The sequence below is a fragment of the Pipra filicauda genome, unplaced genomic scaffold (genome assembly GCF_003945595.2).
Source record: "Pipra filicauda isolate LSUMZ 115617 unplaced genomic scaffold, ASM394559v2 scaffold186_size1760508_pilon, whole genome shotgun sequence".
NCBI lineage: Eukaryota > Metazoa > Chordata > Aves > Passeriformes > Pipridae > Pipra > Pipra filicauda.
This window is the reverse complement of record NW_024104294.1, coordinates 928,091-948,152: the sequence shown is the minus strand read 5'-3', so window position 1 is coordinate 948,152 and position 20,062 is coordinate 928,091. Positions and strand designations below refer to the sequence as shown.

The following is a 20,062-nucleotide window of genomic DNA, read 5'->3' as shown; positions in this document are numbered from 1 at the left end:
ATTAATTCAATCTCCAACATCCTGTGAGAGGGATAGAAATAGCACTATTTACATGGTTAAAGGAGCCAAGGACTCTTCTCTCAGTATTGCATTTCACACCCTGGGACTGCCCTTCTGTCTTGTTTTCGTGGCTACGGAGCCTCGTGGTGGGGTGAAATGCAGGAGCAGTGAACATCTGGAGCACTTTTCTGAACACAGTGAGCTGAGATCCTGCTACTCTGGTATGTTCTACCACACAGCCCATGTCAGGTAGGCCCAGGGATGAGGGAAGCCCACGTGGGCCGGGGCAGCGAGGCCAGAGCACACAGGGGAAGAAGCAGGGAGCTTGAGCCCTGTCTCACCAGCTCATGGTAGTGGTGGCTGCAGGCAGGGCTATTCCCTCTGCAGGGACCCTGCCATGTAACAGCCTGGCTCCATCCCCAAGTGGGAAGTGGTCAAGTGATTTAATATTCAGCACTCTCAAGTGCAGTAATGAATTTGATAGCCCAAATGATCTACTAACCCAGCCAGCTGAGAGGATATTTGAAGGACAATCCAAGCCCATAGCCAGGCAATGTGATATTTTCTCATCCTCAGTCTCCTGCCTATTCCTTTCCACTCCAGGGCAGTTAATCATAAATGAGGTATTTGTTTGATGCTGTTTTCATGCATGCTTTACCCTGTTTCTGTTTCCAAGGGACCATGAAGTCGGTGGGTTACATCCCACCCCAGCTTCAGCAGCCTTTGCAGGAGAGCTGGCTTTTCCAGGGAGACCCATATTGAACCACATGTTGTGGCTGTCAAAAGCTTGGGCAAGCTGATAGTTTTTGGAAAGGAAATCGAGCATCTCAAAGTGCATCCTCTTTTACTTACAAATGTGTCTTAAATCCACACTGCTTAGGGCAGCTGGTGTTAGCTGAGCCATCAAGTGCACCTTGTGCACCTCCATGTTCCACTGCCAGACCTGCTCAGCTGCGAGGTTGCAAGTCAAGGGCTGGGGAGAGATGGTTGGTTTTCAGTTACAGACCCATGGGGTGGTGTAAATCTCTTTGGGCCTGACACAGAGTTGGCCGGAGTTGCTGGGAGTATATCCATTATCTTCAAGGAGATTTGAGCAGCCATCTCTTTGCTGTCAGTTTGGCTTCTGCTGTGCCCGCTTGCTTTCTGTAAAGCTCTTCCAGAGGCTGGGAGCATGAGCTCTCCAGCAAGTGGTGAACAACAGGCCAGTTGTATACAGGTAGAATTTCTGTGACGCAGCAGCAGAGAGAGAACACACACTGTATCCTCGTAAAACACCTCTGACTCTCCATAGGTTTTTACAGATAGTCTCCTGCCAAGGAAACCCGGGGATATTTATAGTGCAGCTTCAGCAGTGATATAATGGCAAGTTGGCAAACAAAAGCACTTTGAAATATAAGGAGAAAAAAAAATATGGTCTGTAGTGCATTTATTTTGGAGTCAATAGAAAAAGGTTAAATAATAATAGTGAATGTTTCCAGGGTGGGTCAGGTTAAAAAGCACAGAAAGCAAAGCATGTTCACAGTGCTATAGGACTGTTCTGTGTGCGCAGAGTTTGAATTACAGAGACAAATAAGAAAAACTTTGCTTCCCACTGAGACAGAGTGAAGTGGTGCTGAGTACCACACAAACACCTGCAGAAAGCGAAGATAAATGCTACTTCAAAAGGGATTGAACCGCTCTGAGTGGTTGAAAAAATTCTATATTCAATTCGCAAAGTTAATTGTGCAAAATTAAGTGATTTTAGCTACAGATGTGACTTTTCTCTTGCTTTCTGCCCTTTTTTTCCCTGTCCCTTTCCCCTCGGTCCCGCAGTGCTGGCTGGGTGGCAGTGACTCGAGACTCTGCTCACACAGCAAGGTGTTGGGCTGGTGCCATCCTGCTGAAACACGCTCTGCCTTGTCTAGGGTGGAAGCGCAGGGGGTTCTGTCTGGGCATGTCACATTTTAATTAACGCCTCACACTGCTGCTGCTCCTCAGTATCCGTCAGTGAGCTCAGGCAAAGCACAGGGCTCTGTCTCACTGTCCTCTCCTCCTGGGGGCAATCCCCACACTTTCCCCCTTCCTTGGTTTCTAAAGCCTGTGCAGGGAATACGCCTGACAGGCAGCTTTGATGAACATGTCACTGTCTCCTTTGTGGGGATGTTCATGTTTGCTCTTCCAGTTTCAGGCAGGAGACCTGCTGGGTGCAGGCCAGGAGATGGGAGATTCTCCAAGTTCCCACTGCTTTGTTTCAGTTTCCCAAAAGAGGGTATCTGTAAAGAGCTGTGTGAGGCTTCAGCCCTGGTGGCTAATGGTGCACAGAGGAATGGTGCACCATACCCTTGGGTTCTATTGAAAGCAAGGGCTCTAAACAGGACCCGGGCCTCAACAGCAAAATTCACCAGCGACTGAGGTGGTAAAGGCACTTTTGGGAACCATTGGGATCCCTTGGGATCCACTTCCTTGTTGATCAGCTTCTCAAAGAGGCACTGAAAAGGCCTCTCTCTGTCCTGAAGTCACTGAAGGCCTCATGGAACGGAGGCATCCCGCAGTAAAACTGCTGTCCACAAAACTCCTGTCCTTGCCAGAAATCCTGTGGCAGCAGAAATTGGATGGAAAGGGCTGTACAAGAAGAAAGTTTTTAATTTGCTGTGACAGGAATCAAAGGCTTGTCTTGTCAGAAAATTACAGCTCCCTTTTCCTGCCTGTCTGTCACACGTCAGCAGGCCTCACGCTGCAGAGATAAACGCAGCTTTACAGAAAGGAGCCCAGGGAATGATTTGGAACAATCTAGTTCACGAGGGAAGGAGAGGCTTAGGCAAGCACTGGAACTGAACTTGCATTTGGTATGGCAGGCACTGAGCCACATGATGTTTATATTTGACTCTTATATTTGAGTTTTTATATGGAAGCAAGTTGCTACTTTTACTGTTGCTCTAGTGGTGTGGTGCCTGGGCACTTGTGGGGACAGGGAGTGGGTCCCATGGGAGATGGCAGCCCATGGAACACACTGCCCCCAACACTCCTCTCAGATGGAAGCACAACACAAGGCTTATGACGACAGTTATTCTCCTGCAAAAGCTGATGAGCAGCAATTCCAATCACATTAGACAGGAAGACTGCTCTGGGGGTGCAGATGCCCACAATAACCCGTTTTCCAAGGGCAGGCTCACACCATGCCCTGCAGAGGTTGCTCCAGGGCTCGTCTGTGACGAGGGATCCAAGGGCCAGCAAAATGCAAACTCATCCTGAATGGCTTCTGCCTAAAATACATCAACTATAGAGCACTCCTGTCAGAATTGCTCCTAGGCTGCTGATGACATGGCTTTCACAAAGGTAGGACACATGCCCAGTTTCAGAGACCCTTTACCATCCATTTGCTAAGGACTTTATGCTGGAAATATCTAAGGGCTTTAATGGGAAACTATTCAGCATCTGAAGCTGTAGAGACACTTAGATAAAACGTGATTTTTAAGATATTTAGGCTCATCTATGACATTAAGACAGCAGTCTTGTAGAAGTGCCAGCAAAATCATTGGCAATACCAATCAAATTATATTAAGCATGGTAACTACTTGGTAATTGGTTTGTCTCAATGCATGCTTGGAACAAGGGGATTTTTATTCTTAAAAAAAAAATAAATGTTTGATTTCATTCAAATGAATTATTGTTGCTGGGTAAGGAGAAATGTAGGGTGTGTTTGCAGGTGGATATGTCTTTGTAAGGACTCATAAGAACTTTAGCAATTGTTTTTACAATGTTGCTGACTCTGCCTATGCCAACGCTTGCTTCTTCACAGTAAAAAAATTGCAAAAGGCTGGAGGAACTCCATACTGGGGAATTTTTCAATTTGGCTGCCGAGTACTCTTACCTTTTCTGTCCTTCCTATAGCAAAGGGTATATTCAGTGATTGTCATAGCAACCTTTTTTGGGGTGGTGTCGTCTCTTTCTGGGAGATAAACTTTTCATTGAAAATTTCAATTTGTGTGGAGGGGAATTAGTCACCCAAATTCCTGGCATTCAGCATGTCTCTGTCTTTTGAAAACTTCTCATTAGTCTCACCTCTCTGGTTATGGAAATGCCTTCCCAGGATAGGTTTGGGAGGGCAGGGAGCACTTTGGAGTTGGGTGTTTTTCCTTGACAAAGCAGTTTCAAACAGCTGTTCTAATATACATGTTAAGTCTAACGGGGACAGCTAGTATGTCATTTAATCAGACTTCCATGTTTTCTAGGATTCTAGGCAGAGCTGGATTCTAGGACAGACTTTGAGCAGGAGACACATATTTCCCTTCTCCTTGCCCCTTGTATGAATTTTCTCTCCTTTGCTTTTCCTTCCCTCACAGTCAGCAGTGAGAAAATTTGTGCCTACATTGACACCAACCACTATATTAAAGCAGGATAACTCAAATAAGAGGGTAAATTTGACCCTAAAACCTGATGCAGATCCAGATTACCAGGCAGCTGGATATTTTTAAGCTGATATTGTCTGGGGTGAAATCCTTCCTGTTCCAGACCTGGCCATTAAACTACATTTTCTCTCATTTTAGGGGAGCACCTGCGAATCTGCCCACAAGGCTATACCTGCTGCACCAGTGAGATGGAGGAGAACTTTGCAAACAAAAGCCGAAGTGAATTTGAAGCCATGATGAAAGAGGCTGGTCGCTCTGTGCAGGCAACACTCACAGCACAGCACAGGAGCTTTGACAGTAAGTAAAAACTGCTCAGGATCCAGTCACTGCTTAGTTTTCCAAGCACTGTTCGAGTTAGGAGTTTGTGTTTGACACGCTTTTCTCTGTGTCTTGCTCTGTGTCTCTCTGTGCGAAGTGTTGACCTTCAATAGGAATTGTGCCTCTTGGCAGTGTTTTTGTAAGACCAAGCCATTTTGAGAACTGCATTTCAGAGCAGCCACTGAAGGAGGCTTGCAGGCCAAGGTGTACCTTGGCACCGAGACAGCTTTTACAAGCACAGTGTAATCGGGTCCTACCACAGCAGTGTAACATTTAAGGCAGTGATGTAAAAGCTGGCACTGTATCCTGAGGTGTAAGTTGGACAATATGGTAAAGGTGTCTGGATAGCTCTCAGTAGGTGGGGAAACATGGATTTTTCCTATCTTTTCCATGTGGATTGCAAATGAAAAGGAGGCTAGTTCACATTAGGTGCTTATAGCTGTCAGCTTCCTACAAACACCAGACAATGTTGTAGAGTAGGGAAGGTCTTGGAGACTGTGATGCATGAGATGTTGTGGACAAACATTCTCTCCAAAGTGTAGTATCCTTCCCAACGTGCTAAGCAAAGGCTAAGGATGGCTCTCTTATTTTGTTGTTCCCTCAGGAATGCATTTTGCAGTACACTGTGAGCCTCGAGGTCTGAAGGCCACTGGAAATAAATGGTTTACTGGCAAAATTGAGATGACCTATAATTCAGAAACTGTGCCCATTATCAGATTTTGAAGAAGGTCAGACATTTAGAATCACGGTCCTCCTAACTTTATCAACAGTCATCATATGGAGTTATCGTGAAAAGAATAGGAGTTGGGGAAAGAAGCTGTAATAGCCAGAAAGGTGGAACTGGAAATTCAAGCAGTAAATAATAGATCTAAAGAAATAAGCCTGACCTTCAGGGAGCTGATAACCAAGATGAAGTGCTTTTACACTAAATAGAAAGAAAAGGTAGTGCATCTCTGCAAAAGGCATTGTGACTGTGTGGCCAAGGTTGACCAGAGCAAAGGCATTCTTTTATAAGCTCAAAATTAATTGATTTTCACCTGCCTTAAAAGGTGATAATCAGGATTTTTCAAAGAGACTTACAATGCTGATTGCTTAGACTGGTGCCTGAATGGGACCTGACATAGCTGCTGCTGAGCTCACTCACTGACCTCTGGAATCCAGACCGTCGCAGGGGTTAATGCAGAACATCCTCCAGCCTTGGCACCTTCTCCCTCTGCTGCCTATTGCAGCACTGGCTGGTATATCTGCTCTTTATTTTTGCCACAGACACTCAATAGAACATAGTTCTACATCTGTCATGTAAGAGAGTGCAAAACCTGATGGAGCTTTGAGGAAATTGCCTAGTGAAGAACTGGTGTAGTCTGAGTGTGATGTTTCGCTGGATTAATAATAACAACAGCAATAAGAATAATTCTAAGCAAAATCAAGCATATGAAAGGGGGATGCTTGTGTTGAGCTGCCAGTTAGAGCTGTAAGGGCATTCCTTTGTTTTTATTCTCAAGCATTTTACAAAAATAGAGCTTTATTTCAGTGGTGCATACCCAAGTTTCTTTCAAGGATCAAACGAAGTAAGTGTTCAACAAGCCAAGTATTATTTTAACAGACCATAATGCACAAATCATTGGTGTTTTGCAGTGGGAATAACCTCACTTGAGCCCACAAGGCCGGGAAGATGTCTCCTGCTCCCATTATACCTTTTAGTTTGCTTAACTATCCTTGCAATCAATATAGAGTTTATAATTTATGCAAAATATGATTTAAAAAAAAATCATCATATTGTGTCTCAGTTTCAAGCATGGCTTTACCTATAAGTAGAAGTAGTATTTTTTCTTTAGCTACTCCATAAATGGTGTAAAATTGAGGGAGTTCTGGTGTCTATTGCCATTCCAGGGCAATGGAATCACCTCATCTCTTGAAACAATGCCATGGAAAGCCCCCTAGCTTCCAGTAAATGTTATTAATCTCACAGTTAACAAGACTTTTTGCAGGTATTGCTGTTTAGAGCTGTTCAATAAAGGAGTTTTTTAATGTCAGACTGATGATTTCTAGTCTTGCTGGCACCAGATGCCTGGGTGTGCTGGATTTCCTTAGTAGCAGCTTAGAGTACAGGTTTTAGGGTTGCAGAGGTATCAATGCACATCTTGTCTTCACATTAGTGATTTTGTTTGGTATTAAGAGGATGGGGAGAGGCTCCATTGGATACGTATGTCCCACCCTTTCTCATAGTATTTGCAGCCTGGAGATTAGATTATTCATGTATTCTCTGCTAGCAGGTGTGGCACATTGAACTTTAGGCCTGGAGCTGTCTTATTTTTGGATTCATCACAACAAATCTTGCTTCTGTAATCTCTCTGCTGATCGTGGCAATAGTCTCTACTTGTAAATTGCCCTGAAGCTCCAGATAGAAAATAACAAGGCTACAGTAATCTGCCTCTGAAGTCATGTTCTCCATTCAACATTTTGCTTTAGAGAATAATTCATCCTTGCAGGCTGTGGTCTGTAAAGCCTTAAATTGTCAGAGTGCCTCTGCTCTGAACTACAGCTTTGTCCCATTGCAAGGAATTAGTCTGTTGTTTCAGTCTCACTGACTGTTTTGGGGGCAAACACTTTGTGGCCAAGAGAGGAGTGACCTTTATCTCATACCAAGTATTTTTAGCGAAAATACACGTGTGAAATACAGATGGCATGTGATAGGTATGGCCATCGATTCAAAGTGAGATATGTGGAATGGGATCTTACAATCTGAGTGCTCTCTCTGCACAACAGAGGACACATGCCTTCTGGGGTACCCTTCCTCCAGGATCTACCAGGGCTAAATTTAAAGTCTAACAGGCTACAATATTGCTTACCTGCTTACTTGTCTATTTGGGTTTTTTTTTTATATTACTGTAGTTAGCAGGATTTGAGGACATCCATTTTAAGCTACACATGTGGTGATCAGCTTGATCTTAACCTTTCACCTGCAAAGGTAGCATTTTGCTCTACAACTGATTGGTTTTAATTTTAAAAAGAAAAGAAAGAACCAAAAGCAGAGACCATGAGTGATGGGAGCATATGCTTTTGATAAGTCAGTGCTAGGGAGGACGCTGAGGTCAGAGTAGCGGTATTTCATTAGCAGGACTATAGGCATAAATTCTGTGTTAATTCTGATGTCTCAGAGGACTCTTGATCAGGCAGGGAGGGGGATGTAGTTACCTGGGAGCACAGTCTGTAGCAGGGACCTGCTAGAGGCTTCTGGGTTGGTTTTAGTCGGCATTTATTTGCCTGGAAAATTGTACATACCCCATACTTTAAAAGAAAAATGTGAATAATAAAAAGGAAAACAAGATTGGGAGTCTAGGAGGGAGCTGAGAGACGGTCTCTGTTGAGACTGATACTAAAATATTATTTTAAAGATGTTCCCTACATTAATTGCAGGATGTGCTTCTTTTCCAACTGGTGTCATGTCAGTGGACAGGAAAATTTTGGTATCTGTTATTGTGAAGTTAAACACTTTGACAAGGAGCTCTGTCCAAGGATTTGTTCAGGATATGGATGCAAGCTGCCTGTGCCCCCCCTGCTGGCTGCAGAACAGGCTCTAGCCAGAACAGGGCTCTTGAATTGTGCTGAGAGCAAGTTATAAACACTGCACAGGTTTGGGGGAGATTCCTTGGGAAAATGAGCTTTGTTTTACATATCACACAGCTGTATGTCAGTGTTGCACAAAGTCACGAGACTTTGGAACTCGTGCCCTTTCCCATGAAACTTGTACCTCCATAATCTGTTGCAGAGATGAGCCTGGAAAAAAACTTCTGGACTGTGTGGGAGAGCCTGGGTAAGTGATTTGTGATGGCTGGTCAGAGCAGTCATGTTCCGAGGCTGTGCAGCCTGGGATGGCAGCAGGAGCTGGGGCTGCATGGCTGGCAGAGAGAAATGATGCTTGGAGTGACAGTGAGGGGCTGCAAGCAGCAAGGAACAAGGCTGTTTTTCTAATCTTGGTGAAAGCTCACTTGTTGAGTGTCTAATCCTTGTCTGTCTCTCTCTTTTCTCCCTTTTTCCTCACTTAAATAACTTTTTAATAATACCGCAATGTTGTGCCAATCTTTCCTTTTGGTGCACTTAGCAAGCAGTCCTTGTGTGACTGCTGACCTTTAGCTGAGAGCCAGGAAATCTGTCCTTTCAGAATTGGTTCATGTTTTCAGGAAATATCAACAAGCCAAACCAAAAACCTTGGCTTTTAGTCCACACTGCACAGTCTAAAAATGATATGTAGCTCTCATAAATTCTGTGTTTTTTAAGATGTGGCAATTAAATGCAGATTAAAAATTATGTGTTTTATAGCTGGCTGCTCATTGGAAAGCTGATGTCATGTAAAAGCTTTCATAATGTCCGGTGTTGGTAGCTGGAAACTGCATATGCTGAAACACAGACCATGCAGATAATTAACAGTATTTGAGAGTTAGTTTCAGACAGTTACATATTTCTTATGAAGATGAATCATTGTTTTAAATGTTACAAGGTAGGGAATGTCCTAGAAGCTGTTACACACTGATGGTTAAAATTTTAGAAATTTCTAAAGGTCCCTCGTTTAAAGTTCAACCAAATGTGTCCTTGTCAGAGGTTGCAGCCCCTAGAAGGACTGTGTGAGAGAAAGACATATATACATATTTTTATTTACATCCACATATACTGTGGATGCTTAGGGAAGCTGATCAGGAGGTTGTGGAGTAAGCCCAGCAGGCAGAGCTCTGTCCTACACTGATGACTTTAAACCTGGACTACAAAATCCAGACCTGAATCTAAATTTTGCAGGTATTTCCTTAGTTTCACGATGATAACATGAACCAAGCCCTGCTGATCTGCAATTTTAGGGTATCTGAATTTGGTGGTCCATGGACCAAAAGATGTGTTCTGAGAGATGTGGGACTTCACTGTGCACCAAATGATTGACAGAAAACCAAAGCATTGGTTATCTGGGCCACAGAGGCTGTAGTGCCTATGTTCCCAAATGTGTTGCCCCAACACCACTGCTCCTCACTTCCAGTGTCCTGCTGCACTACTCTCAGCTGTGAGTGTTTCTCGGGGGCATGGTTTGGGTTTGGTAAGGTGCTGTCTAAAAGATGCTGTTTATGTAGAAACAGGAAAGAAGGGACTGGTTATACCTCAAAATATGGAAATACTGTGTTTAGAAATTAATTCCTTTGTTTCAGAGGTTGTGGAAGGGAGCAGTTCTGGAGTCAGCAGTGTTGCTCCAGCAGTCCCAGCCTGCTCTCCATGAGCTGGCTGCCTCCTGCTGTCCCTGGCATCGGCACTGGCCGCTCCCCGGGGCCAAGCGTTTGAGTTCGGACCTCAAATGTATTGCTTTTCATCCAGAAACCCCTAATTAGCCAGGAGCACTCTTTTTTGTGGTTACTCCCCACACTGGAGCTCTGCCCTTGAAATTGTGGTGTGTAGCCTCAGTTGGTGGCCTTGGCCACGGGCTCAGCGCTGTGGGAGAGCACTGACCTCTGGCGCATCTTCAGGCAGATGGGAGGCACCAGGGGGTTCCAGCACCCCATGGGGCAGCAGGCTCAGCTGCCCCTCTGGGTATAGGACATCAGGATGATTTACATGGCTCACCTGATGTTTGCCTTTCCAAACATCAGTCTTGCATTGGCCTTCTGCTGTCTCCTAACCGAACATCTACTATGAAACAGTGCCTGTGCACCGGGCGTTTTTTCCAAATGGATAAACGGCCCTAGAACACTTCAGTCCTGAAACAAAAAGCTAGTAGGGTCAGGGAGACTGAGGTAGAGGGGGGAATTAAGGGCAGGAAGATACTTGAGAAAAGCAGGAAGTTTTGCGATCTTTTTTCCTAGTGAGATGACAAAGGAACAGGAGACAAAGAAACATGGGAGCCAATTGCTTTTGTTAACTGAATGTTCGTCACCTGCACTGCATTTCTCTGACAGGCCAGAGATAACCTTTTTGGCAAAACTGCACTACTTGAAGCACCATTAGTTGTTTTGTGCCCCTCATGCGCAGTGCTTGGGCAGAATCATTCAGAAGCAGCCCCTTTGTCCCACAGCTTTACCTCTGGGATGCATTATCAAAAGTACTTACAAAAGAGGCCATCAAAGATGATTCCTTTGGCTCCCATGGACTTCCTTCCCTTAGGGTTGGTTTGGGGGTAATATAGACAGAGAGAAAGAACCTCCTTGAACCTGAAATGAAAAGCAGAGTCAAGGACAGAGAAACAAAGAAGATGGGTTCCCTTGGAGACCTCCATAGGAGGAAGGCAGCAAACACCCATGCTTGCTTTGTTTCTTGTTTCTCATGAGGAAGCACCTTAAGAAAACCCCAGCACGAGGCAGGATTGATGGTATTTGGGCTGTGTGGCACCCCCCACCACCACAATCATGGTCTGAAGAAAGAAGGTGCTTTCATGTGTGGTGCTGAGCATCTGGTTTGGTATTTATGGGTTCCTGGAATGGGGTGTGGTGTCTGCTGAGGCGCATTCCTGGGCTTAGCAAGATTAATCCTGACAGGTAGCTGCCTCAGGGAAGCAAACACTTAGGCTCACCTGTAACAGTTCCAGCACCTGGAGTTTTCTCTCCCCTTACAGCCACTTCTCTTCACATTTAATCTGCCAGTCTCTGCTCTGTGCTGCAGGGTATATTGCAGTGTACATGCAGCGCTTTGCTTAACAGATGCCATAGGCATGATATTCTCTTTTTGTTTCAAAGAAAGAACAAAACATTGCAGTGGCTGCGATGGGAGCAGTGCACTGGGGTGCCTCCTGCAAGGGCCTGCACACCTCAAGAGACAAGCTGCTTCATCCCTGCAGAAGTCAGATTAGGTAAAAAAGGTACATCAGGCATCTCACTTTCAGCAGCTGTCACCATGTTTTGTCACACACTCAAGAAAAGCTGCCTCTGAGTGCTCAGAGAACAGTGAAATGTGCATCTGCTTGGAGACATAAAAGAAAGCACCTGCTCTTCCAAGATATGGGATGACACGGGCATATTTTCTAAGAAATTAGTGATGTCCAGATAGTCATTTCAGAAGAAAGTGTTGGCAGAGTTTATTTTAACATTCAGGACACTTTGCATGAATCTCTTTGAAAATGTCTGATTTCATGGAGTAAGCAGCCAAACTTTTATCAGAAGCACTGGCTGCTGCCTTCAGTGGCTGCAAAGCCTCATCCCCAGGTGGCTGGATGGAGGTCAGAGGAGAGAATGGGAGAGGAACAGCTGAGGTTTTTCTGCATGGCTCTGCAGAAGAGCCTATGTCTTGAACCACCTTATGCTCAGCCATCTTCCAGCTGGTTTACTGGTTTCCACGTGAGGCAGTTTTCACCCTTAAGCTCTCTGATGCTCAGTGTTTTTCCTAAGAGGAAAATGCTAGGATTTCCTGGGCTGCTCTTATTGCAAAGAAATGTAGGTGCTCTGAATCAGCTCTTGAGGTGGTAATTTCCCCTCAGCTTGGTGTTTGCCAAGAACCCCATCTCTGTTCCAAGCCAGGTACTGTGGTAATTTGGGAGCCTTAAGGGCTCCAGCAGCAAGGTGCTGTCCCTACTTACAGATCAGCATACACAATGAGCTGGAAAATACGCTACTGAAATATGTGGCATGTCTGGACATAGGAGCTTGGGTTATTTTGAGTACTGTAATATTTCTGTTCTCGTTTAGCTGATAGAAGTACTTTGTTCTCTCTCACCAGAAATGCTCACAGCAAACTGTTGATTCTCCTTTATTAGTTATTGGCATTGAAGTAGCACATCCATGGGGCCAAGAAGCTTCTTCTTACTGTAATGCACTGCAGGGCGTCCTGGCTGTCTGAGCTGGACCTGTGATCCAAGGACTTTGTTTGAAAACAAAAATAAACAATCAGACAAAAACCCGGTTTGGGGGAGTGGACTGTGGAGGGAAAAGATGAGTGGAAGATCATACAATATGTTTGTGCTAGAGGTGGGAACAGAGCTCAAGTCCCTTGGCTTTGGGTAAAGTGCAGGAGTACCACAAGTCCTTCTAGTTCATAAAACACAGTGATTCTCTTCTGGTAAAACAGCAGAAGATATGTCATTCCATGTCTTCCAGCGGTTTATCAACCAAGACCTTTCCATACAGGGGGTTCTCAGCACCCCCAGCCTAAGAGGGAATAGGCACTGGCTCAATGCTCCTTGGGTCATTGGTACGTGTGGTTTTTTGTGTAAGGTCCTTTCCAAAGTGGAAGTAATGATCAAAATCACAAGGAAGGTCTGCAAACAACTTGTGTAAATAGGGGCAAGGGTATATAAGAGTTTTCTGGTGTTGGGTAACTTGTGTGATTAGAGGATCTACTCTGACTTTCAGAGTGTAGTATGAGTACCAGCAGTACCAGTGGGAGCTGGAAGGTGCCTATGGAAAATAGGCTGAGAATTGATCTGTCTACAGGGAGACTCAAAGATAATCCCTTTTTGTGGTAGAAAGAGGCTGAATACCTTTGCTGATGAACATTTCACCTTTGTATTTGCTATAGCTGCTTAAGGACATTTCACTTCTCCCCCCCTTTCCTATTCTCCTTTAACTTCCTCCCTTCAGACCAATACAGCTTCTTGCATTTAAAAGCACAGTTAACATGGTGTAATGTGTGCAGAGCTTTTTCCAGTGCCTCACTTCCTGTCCAGGCAGTGTTGGGGTATTTGATTTTATTTCTTCTATTTTCTGAAATAAGCCAGGTTAGAGGGGGAAAAAAACCCTCATTTTACCCAGCAGTTCACACCTACTTCTAAAGAAATTGGGTACTCTTAAATCATTCTCATTAAACCTGCAGATTTGGCCAAGACACCAATGAGCTGATTTTGTTTCACTGTAAAAAGAAATAGAAATCAGAAAACCCAGCTTCCATGGGGCCTGATTTTGCAAAATGTGAGTGCAGCATCACATGCTTTGAGACATTGAAGCCAGGGGTAGGATAGACAATGAATTTTACTTCAGCTCCAAGTAAAATTACTGGGATCTTTAGGAGAGGACATATAAAAAAAATCATGTCATTGAGGCTTTTAAAGATTTCTCTTTAGTAATAACTCCTCCTAATCCGCTGCTATCTCAGTAGGATCTACGATTTGCAGGAAGTTGTTCCACACTGCTCAGCAATGATTCCTGCTTACCAAGGGGTAACATCAGCACATGCTTCACCCCAAGGCCAGCACAAGAGTACCCTGTGCAAGAGCCCCAGCAGAAAAGCAGTGAGGCTGTTCATTAGCAGAGAAAATAAATTAGGATTCATTTTTTCCCTCCAGAGCACCTTTTCATTGATTACCAGCTTTATTTTTGCATGTAATGCTGGAACTCTTGTTTCCATTTGTCACAGTTGCATCTCCAAGAGGATTACATTCATTTCCGCATTGTTTGCTTCACCTGCTACGTGTTTTTCAAAGCAGTACAGTCCAAGAGTGTGAATTCATTGAAACTCAGTGGCTTGGAGATGCTAATTAAGGGAGAGGGTCAAATATATAAAGAAACCTATATATGTATGTGCGTATGTAATTCAGATGAAATGGGGCAAGCCCCAATTTCAGGAATTGCTGTGTTCTTTACGGATGTTGTTGGGAATGAGTATTATAGTATATTTCCAAGTCAAGAGGTGACAAGCTTGTTAAATTGACTTGGGAATGCCACAAATATCTAGTTAGATGTGAATGCTGAATTGTGGGTCTCCAGCTGTTCCTAAACAGAAAGGAAGCTCCAAAGGGAGGAGAAATCAGATACAAAAAAGAGGAGTACCGGGGAATTTGATCTTATGGTTTTTCATTTCCAGTAGTGTTTTGCAAGAAATGCAACCGGTGGTGACTGTTTCTGCCCCGCAGGTTCCCAGCTGTGTGGCAATGATAAAATAAATAAACAAACCCAACACCCTCAACCTCCTTCCCCAAAACCCGGAGACAGCTGTGAGCTGGGGATCAGCCTGTGGGTTAATCAAGAGGAAATAATGTTTGTAACAATTTAAGATAAATATCAGCTTTTAGTGCACTGGAGATAATTGAGCAGCTTCCTACAGCCCCAGCAGTAGGGCAATTCCCTTGTAAAATGCAACCTCTGTTTTAATGCTGCTAAGAATGAATAGATTAGTCCTCAAGGAGTAATGAATGCCAATAAAAGTATTGTGTGGCAGCATGTAGTAAACTTGCCGTGAAGGAAACGGCTGAAATTTACTTTTCTAAGGGCAGCATTTCGGCTTTCTTCTGCTGCACCCATCCATGCCTGTGGCTCTGCTCCTGCCCTTCTGGGCACTGGGAGAGGCAAGGGCTTAGGTGGAAATAGCCAAGAATAGTTTGTTGGCTTTGTGCTTTGTTTGTGACACCTGAGGCCAAAGTGGAACATCCTGTTTGTCTTGGTTCACTGTGAATAAGGACTTGTCTGTGTCTTTGCTCTCCAATTCTGGCTCACAGGTAGAGAGGCAGGGTTCCTCCTCCTCCAACACTGACTGCTTTGGGTGGCATCAAGAGGCAGGAGCAAGGACTGATCCTCATCCTTCACACTTGGAAGTGAACAGGAAGTCTGTGCAGTTGGCTTTACCCATACAGCCAATATTTTTCATGTCAGCATGCATTTGCTGCAGCTCAGAATAATCATGGCTGTTTCATACCTGAGTTTTGTTCATTTTGAGGAGCTATTTGAAAGGAACATAATTGTTCTTGTTTTTGCAGAATTTGGCATCCTCTGTTAACCAGTTTTCAGTCAAGTTAGAAATGACCTGGCTGAGCTAAGCCAACCCAGCTTTCCTTTCGTCCCCTTGCCATGTCGAGCTCACTGCAGGTCACGGTGAAGGCCATCCCACAAGAGCATTTGCCTTCCTGGTGGTGCCTGACCTGTCACCATCAGGTCCCTGAACTGGTGTACAGTTCAGCTTCTGTTTGACCATGTATGAAAAAGATAAGAAATGCTAAATATTTTCATGTTGAAAAAGCAAGAAGGTGAAAGACTAGAACTGAGATTTCTTGTGCAGTTTTAATTTGTGCCTCCCTCTCTGACATGAATAAATTATTGATATTCATTCTTCAGTGATGTGATACTACACTTTTTTTTTACTCACAGGCCCTTGCCTCTTGCAGGGCACATGATAGATGATGTCTGCTGAATCATCACCATTTGTTGGGTAGTGTGGAGCATAATTTACTGTACACCAGCCAAATCATGCACTCAGTACACAATTATTAATTTCCTCATAGACTAATTAAAGATTGTATCATAAAGCATGTGCATCAGGGAGCTGAATTAAAGTTTCACCAGCAACTTGAATTTTCTCCATTCCCTAAATATGAGGATGTTTGACCTTACAATTTAAGACAGTCTTGACTGCAGTCTTTAAAATCTGACATAAGGCCCCACTTGCACCAGGAGGTGCCACCCTGGCTCCTTCCTCACCATCACTGCCCATTCCAGCGTGCCAGGGCTTGGCAGCTCCTCAAGGGAAAAGTGAAGCAAAGGCAGATAGCTGGTCCTGTAGCAATTCCCCCAAATTAAAGCAGATCCCCATCATGGAGGATTGGTGTAAGATGAGTCAGGTAAGTTTGCTGTGAGGTGTGTAATGACACTGTGAGCTTTTCAGTCTGCTCATCAGAAATTTGCATCAAGTATGATTAGTTAAGTGAAATCTTTGAAGACCTCTTTGTTTGATTACACCTTTTTTGTTGTTGTCTTGAGGAGAAAATTACATATTTAGACAGGAAAAGCTTTAGAGAGGGGTGATCTCTTTATTATATGTTTCTTCAGTGTTTGGCACAGTGTGGTTGAGAGCTTCCAGCACTATAATAACAGTTATAATAAATGTGCATTGCCAGGGAAATTGTATTTCAAACATCACAGGTGAACTGATACAGACTCAAACTGTTACCTAAGAAAAAGATAGCTTTTCTTTGTTGTTGCCTTTAAACTGTGATAAGCATTTCTGTTGGAGAAGGAACAAGGGCTTTTTTTGCATTTTTAAAGTTAATGCACAGAAAGTCTTCAGTTGATTAGCAGAGGTCCTGCGTAGGATGGCTGTTGCATTACTAAGAGTTTAAGTGAGCTATAAATATATTTTATGCCCTTGTACAAGTTCAAAAGACCATGAAATATAATTAAAAGATTCTGGGCACTGCATACATAGGAAATAAACGTTTGACCTTTTGTACCTTTGGTCACCGGTAAGCAGTTGCTCTCCGTGCTTCCTGCCTGCATTACTTACTGTTTTGGCTTAAATACAAGATTCAAATGCCTACTGAGAATGCTGAATGAACATTGACAATTCTGTAGTTCTTCTGTCTGGATTCTTCTCTTCTCTAGAAGGTGCAGTGCAAAATGCCAAGCTATTAGGAAGCTAACAATTACCTAACAGACCAACTTTGGCTGTCGATGAGAAAGAGATTTGGAGTCTATTGTTATTTCCTTTTCTTTCTGAAAACAAAACAAGAAATGCTAATCAAGATATTTTATACAGCTGAAGCACAGTGTGTCTGAAGCAGCTCTGTTTTATTCCTAGCCAAGGGAAACATCATATATGTATCATACAGACATAGGATCTGCCTGTGGATTAACATCCCTGAAGATTTAATAGGAAGCTGACTCAGTGAAGAGCCTTTTCTGTAAAACTGAGCCAAGTTTTGACACTGAATAAGTTGATGTAACTGTGTTAGGACATAGCCCAGTGATTTTCAGGTTTGCACTGGGGAATATAGCTGTGACAGACAATCATTCTGAAAGAAACTCAGAAAATTAAATATGCAGTAACAAATATAAATTCTCTTGGGGCCAAAAAAAATAGAATAAGCCCTTATCTGCTATGTATAAAACAGGGAAAGAAACCCTTGGCCAGCAGAGCTAACAGAAATGAGTTGCAGGATCCAATTATCAGTTATTTGAGTCTGTAGTCACTGACGGGCTCAGTCCTTGCCATGCAGTAGCTGCATGGCACAGTCTTCTCTGAGCTCTTTGGGAGCACTCTCTTGGCTTGTTCTGTGTGCTGGTGGAGTGCCTGGGTGGGCTCAGAGCTGGGAACCCTTCAGTCAGCAATGCTGAGATCAGTAATGCTCCTGGAGGAGCTGGCAGTGTCCACGGCAGCAGTTTGGGACACTTTTGCTGGAGGTCTTCACAGCAGACTGTCAAAGGGCAAGGAGGATGTAGCCAGCATGCAACATGAAAGGCTTGCACTCACTTTACAAACCTGCAATCACCACCCAGATAACAGCTGCCTCAGGGAGTGTGTCCGGGTGAGCCGAGGGTGGAATATGAATCACCCCAAGAAATCAGCTCCTCAAACCCAACTGCTGCGTGAACAGCAATAGCAGAAATACAGCTGTGGGTGTAGAGGTCTTTTTTAGAGCAGAGGTAGGCGTTGTGGCAGAACTTACTAAAGAAGGGATGTGTGTAAGGCCGTTAAGTGACTGTGGTGCCGGATGATCCTGGTTGCTCCTGCTCTGGGTTCTTTATGGGAGCTGGTGGGGCACAGGGATGAGGAGGAGGTGCAGGCCTCATGCTGCACTGAAGGGCATGACCAAGCATCCCTGGGGGATCTCTGACTGCTCCCTGCAACAGGCAGAGATTAGCACCACCAAAAAGGGGCTGTTGATACAAACTGGCCTTTCCTCACAGCAGCTCTTTCCCTGGTATCTCTGCTCTTCATTCCTAAATGAATAGATGTGCTCCTAGTCCCATGGCCCTTCTTATGGAGTTTAAAGCTTCCCTTCATTTTACATAAACACAACAGATGGGAAGGATCTGATACAGAGGCTGCTGGAATTGCTGGAGAGGCACTTGCATGGCCACTTCAGTGGATACTGTGTGGATAAGGTGAAAATCCACATTGAGATGTAGGTGCGAAAACTCTGAAAAGGCTGAGTTTTAACAGGCCGCCCCTCCTGAACATCAAGGCTGAGAATTTTGCTTCTGTGCGCACTCCACATTTGCAGATCAGAGGGAATCTCTGTGGAAGGTGACTCTCCTTTGAAGATGGGGGTAGCTTAACACCAGGAGAATATATAAATAATGGGTGAGCAATAACACTTGCAGACCCTGCACTCAGACTCCTCAGAGGTGTATTCCTGAGCACACAGGGGGGAGATGTGACTGGGAGAAAACAACCTGATCAGTAGCAGTCCCGTTTGGGCATCTAGAGGATAGATTGGGGTATAGAGGTAAAGAGGGAAAAGGGGTATTTCTTGCAACATGAAAATCACATTCAAAGGAGTGATATACAGAACTCTGTCAGCAGGCCCAGTTTAGGTTTGGTCTTTTTCCATTAAAAAAAAAATTATGATGATTAATTTTCATTAGAAGACTATAAAAATTGGAATCTGTGCTGTTGTAAAACTTGCAGGTCTCCGTAGTGGAATGTATTTTAAAAAGGCAGGCGTTTGAGATAGTGGGCAATACTGTGTGCAAACGACAGACCACAGTATGTACAAAATACTTCCCAGTCATACCTGAGTGATGGGTCACAGTGCCTCAACTGAGCACTTCCACCCCAGTAATTGGACTGTTTGGTATTTGTTGTGTTCTGCACCAGGAGCTTCCCAAGCAAACCAGGAAGCAAGCAGCTACCAACAGCAGACTTAAATCTCTGCGGGTCTCTTCTGCAGTCATAGCACCACAGTAAATCTTGCTAATTATTTCACTGGAGTTTTGTCCTCTTAGTATGTATACCTAAAGAGCTCAGCAGCCTCTGCAAAGCAGGATGTTAAACGCTGCAGAGCTGCTTCTGTGTGGGCAACAAGGGCGGCGTCATCGGCATAAAGCAGCTCCCGGACAAGATGGTTTAAGGTCTTGGTGTGGGCCTTCAGACACCTTAGATTGAATAGGCTTCCATCAGTACGGTATCGGATGTAGATACCGTCCTGATCATCGAGGTCTGCTGTGGCCCTTTGGAGCATCATGCTAAAGAAGACGGTGAATAGGGTAGGAGCAAGAACGCAGCCTTGTTTCACACCATTCTTAATTAAAAAGGGCTCAGAAAGTGTGTTGCCATATCTGACTTGGCCGTGTTGATCCTCATGGAGTGAGATGATCATTTTAAGGAACTTGGGGGGACAACCTAAACGTTCCAAAATCTGCCACAGACCTTTTCTGCTCACAGTGTCAAAAGCCTTGGTGAGGTCGACAAAGGTTACATAGAGAGCTTTGTTCTGGTCCCTACATTTCTCTTGCAGTTGTCTGAGGACAAATACCATGTCTGTGGTACTCCTGTTGGCTCTGAAACCACACTGACTTTCAGGAAGGATACCTTCTGCTATAGTGGGTATTAGTCTGTTCAAGAGTATTCTTGCCAGGATTTTGCCAGCAATGGAGAGCAGAGTAATACCACGATAGTTTGAGCAGTCAGATTTAATTCCTTTCTTCTTATACAAGGTGATGATGACTGCATCACGAAGGTCAGATGGG

At 44.2% G+C, this 20,062-nt stretch overlaps 1 protein-coding gene across 2 annotated transcripts in view; it reads left to right on the top strand.

The window, feature by feature from the left end:
- The window catches only part of GPC1 (glypican 1), a 205,407-nt gene that overhangs the window by 95,879 nt on the left and 89,466 nt on the right, over positions 1 to 20,062 (top strand). The window contains exons 1-2 of one of the 2 annotated variants that reach the window (XM_027741239.2): positions 2,805 to 2,825; positions 4,527 to 4,685. In XM_027741239.2, the coding sequence (XP_027597040.1) occupies positions 4,577 to 4,685 (109 nt within the window). In that variant the 5' untranslated portion in view covers positions 2,805 to 2,825; positions 4,527 to 4,576. Of the gene's footprint in view, positions 1 to 2,804; positions 2,826 to 4,526; positions 4,686 to 20,062 lie in introns of those variants that run through there. The other variant, XM_027741238.2, reaches the window with a different exon arrangement.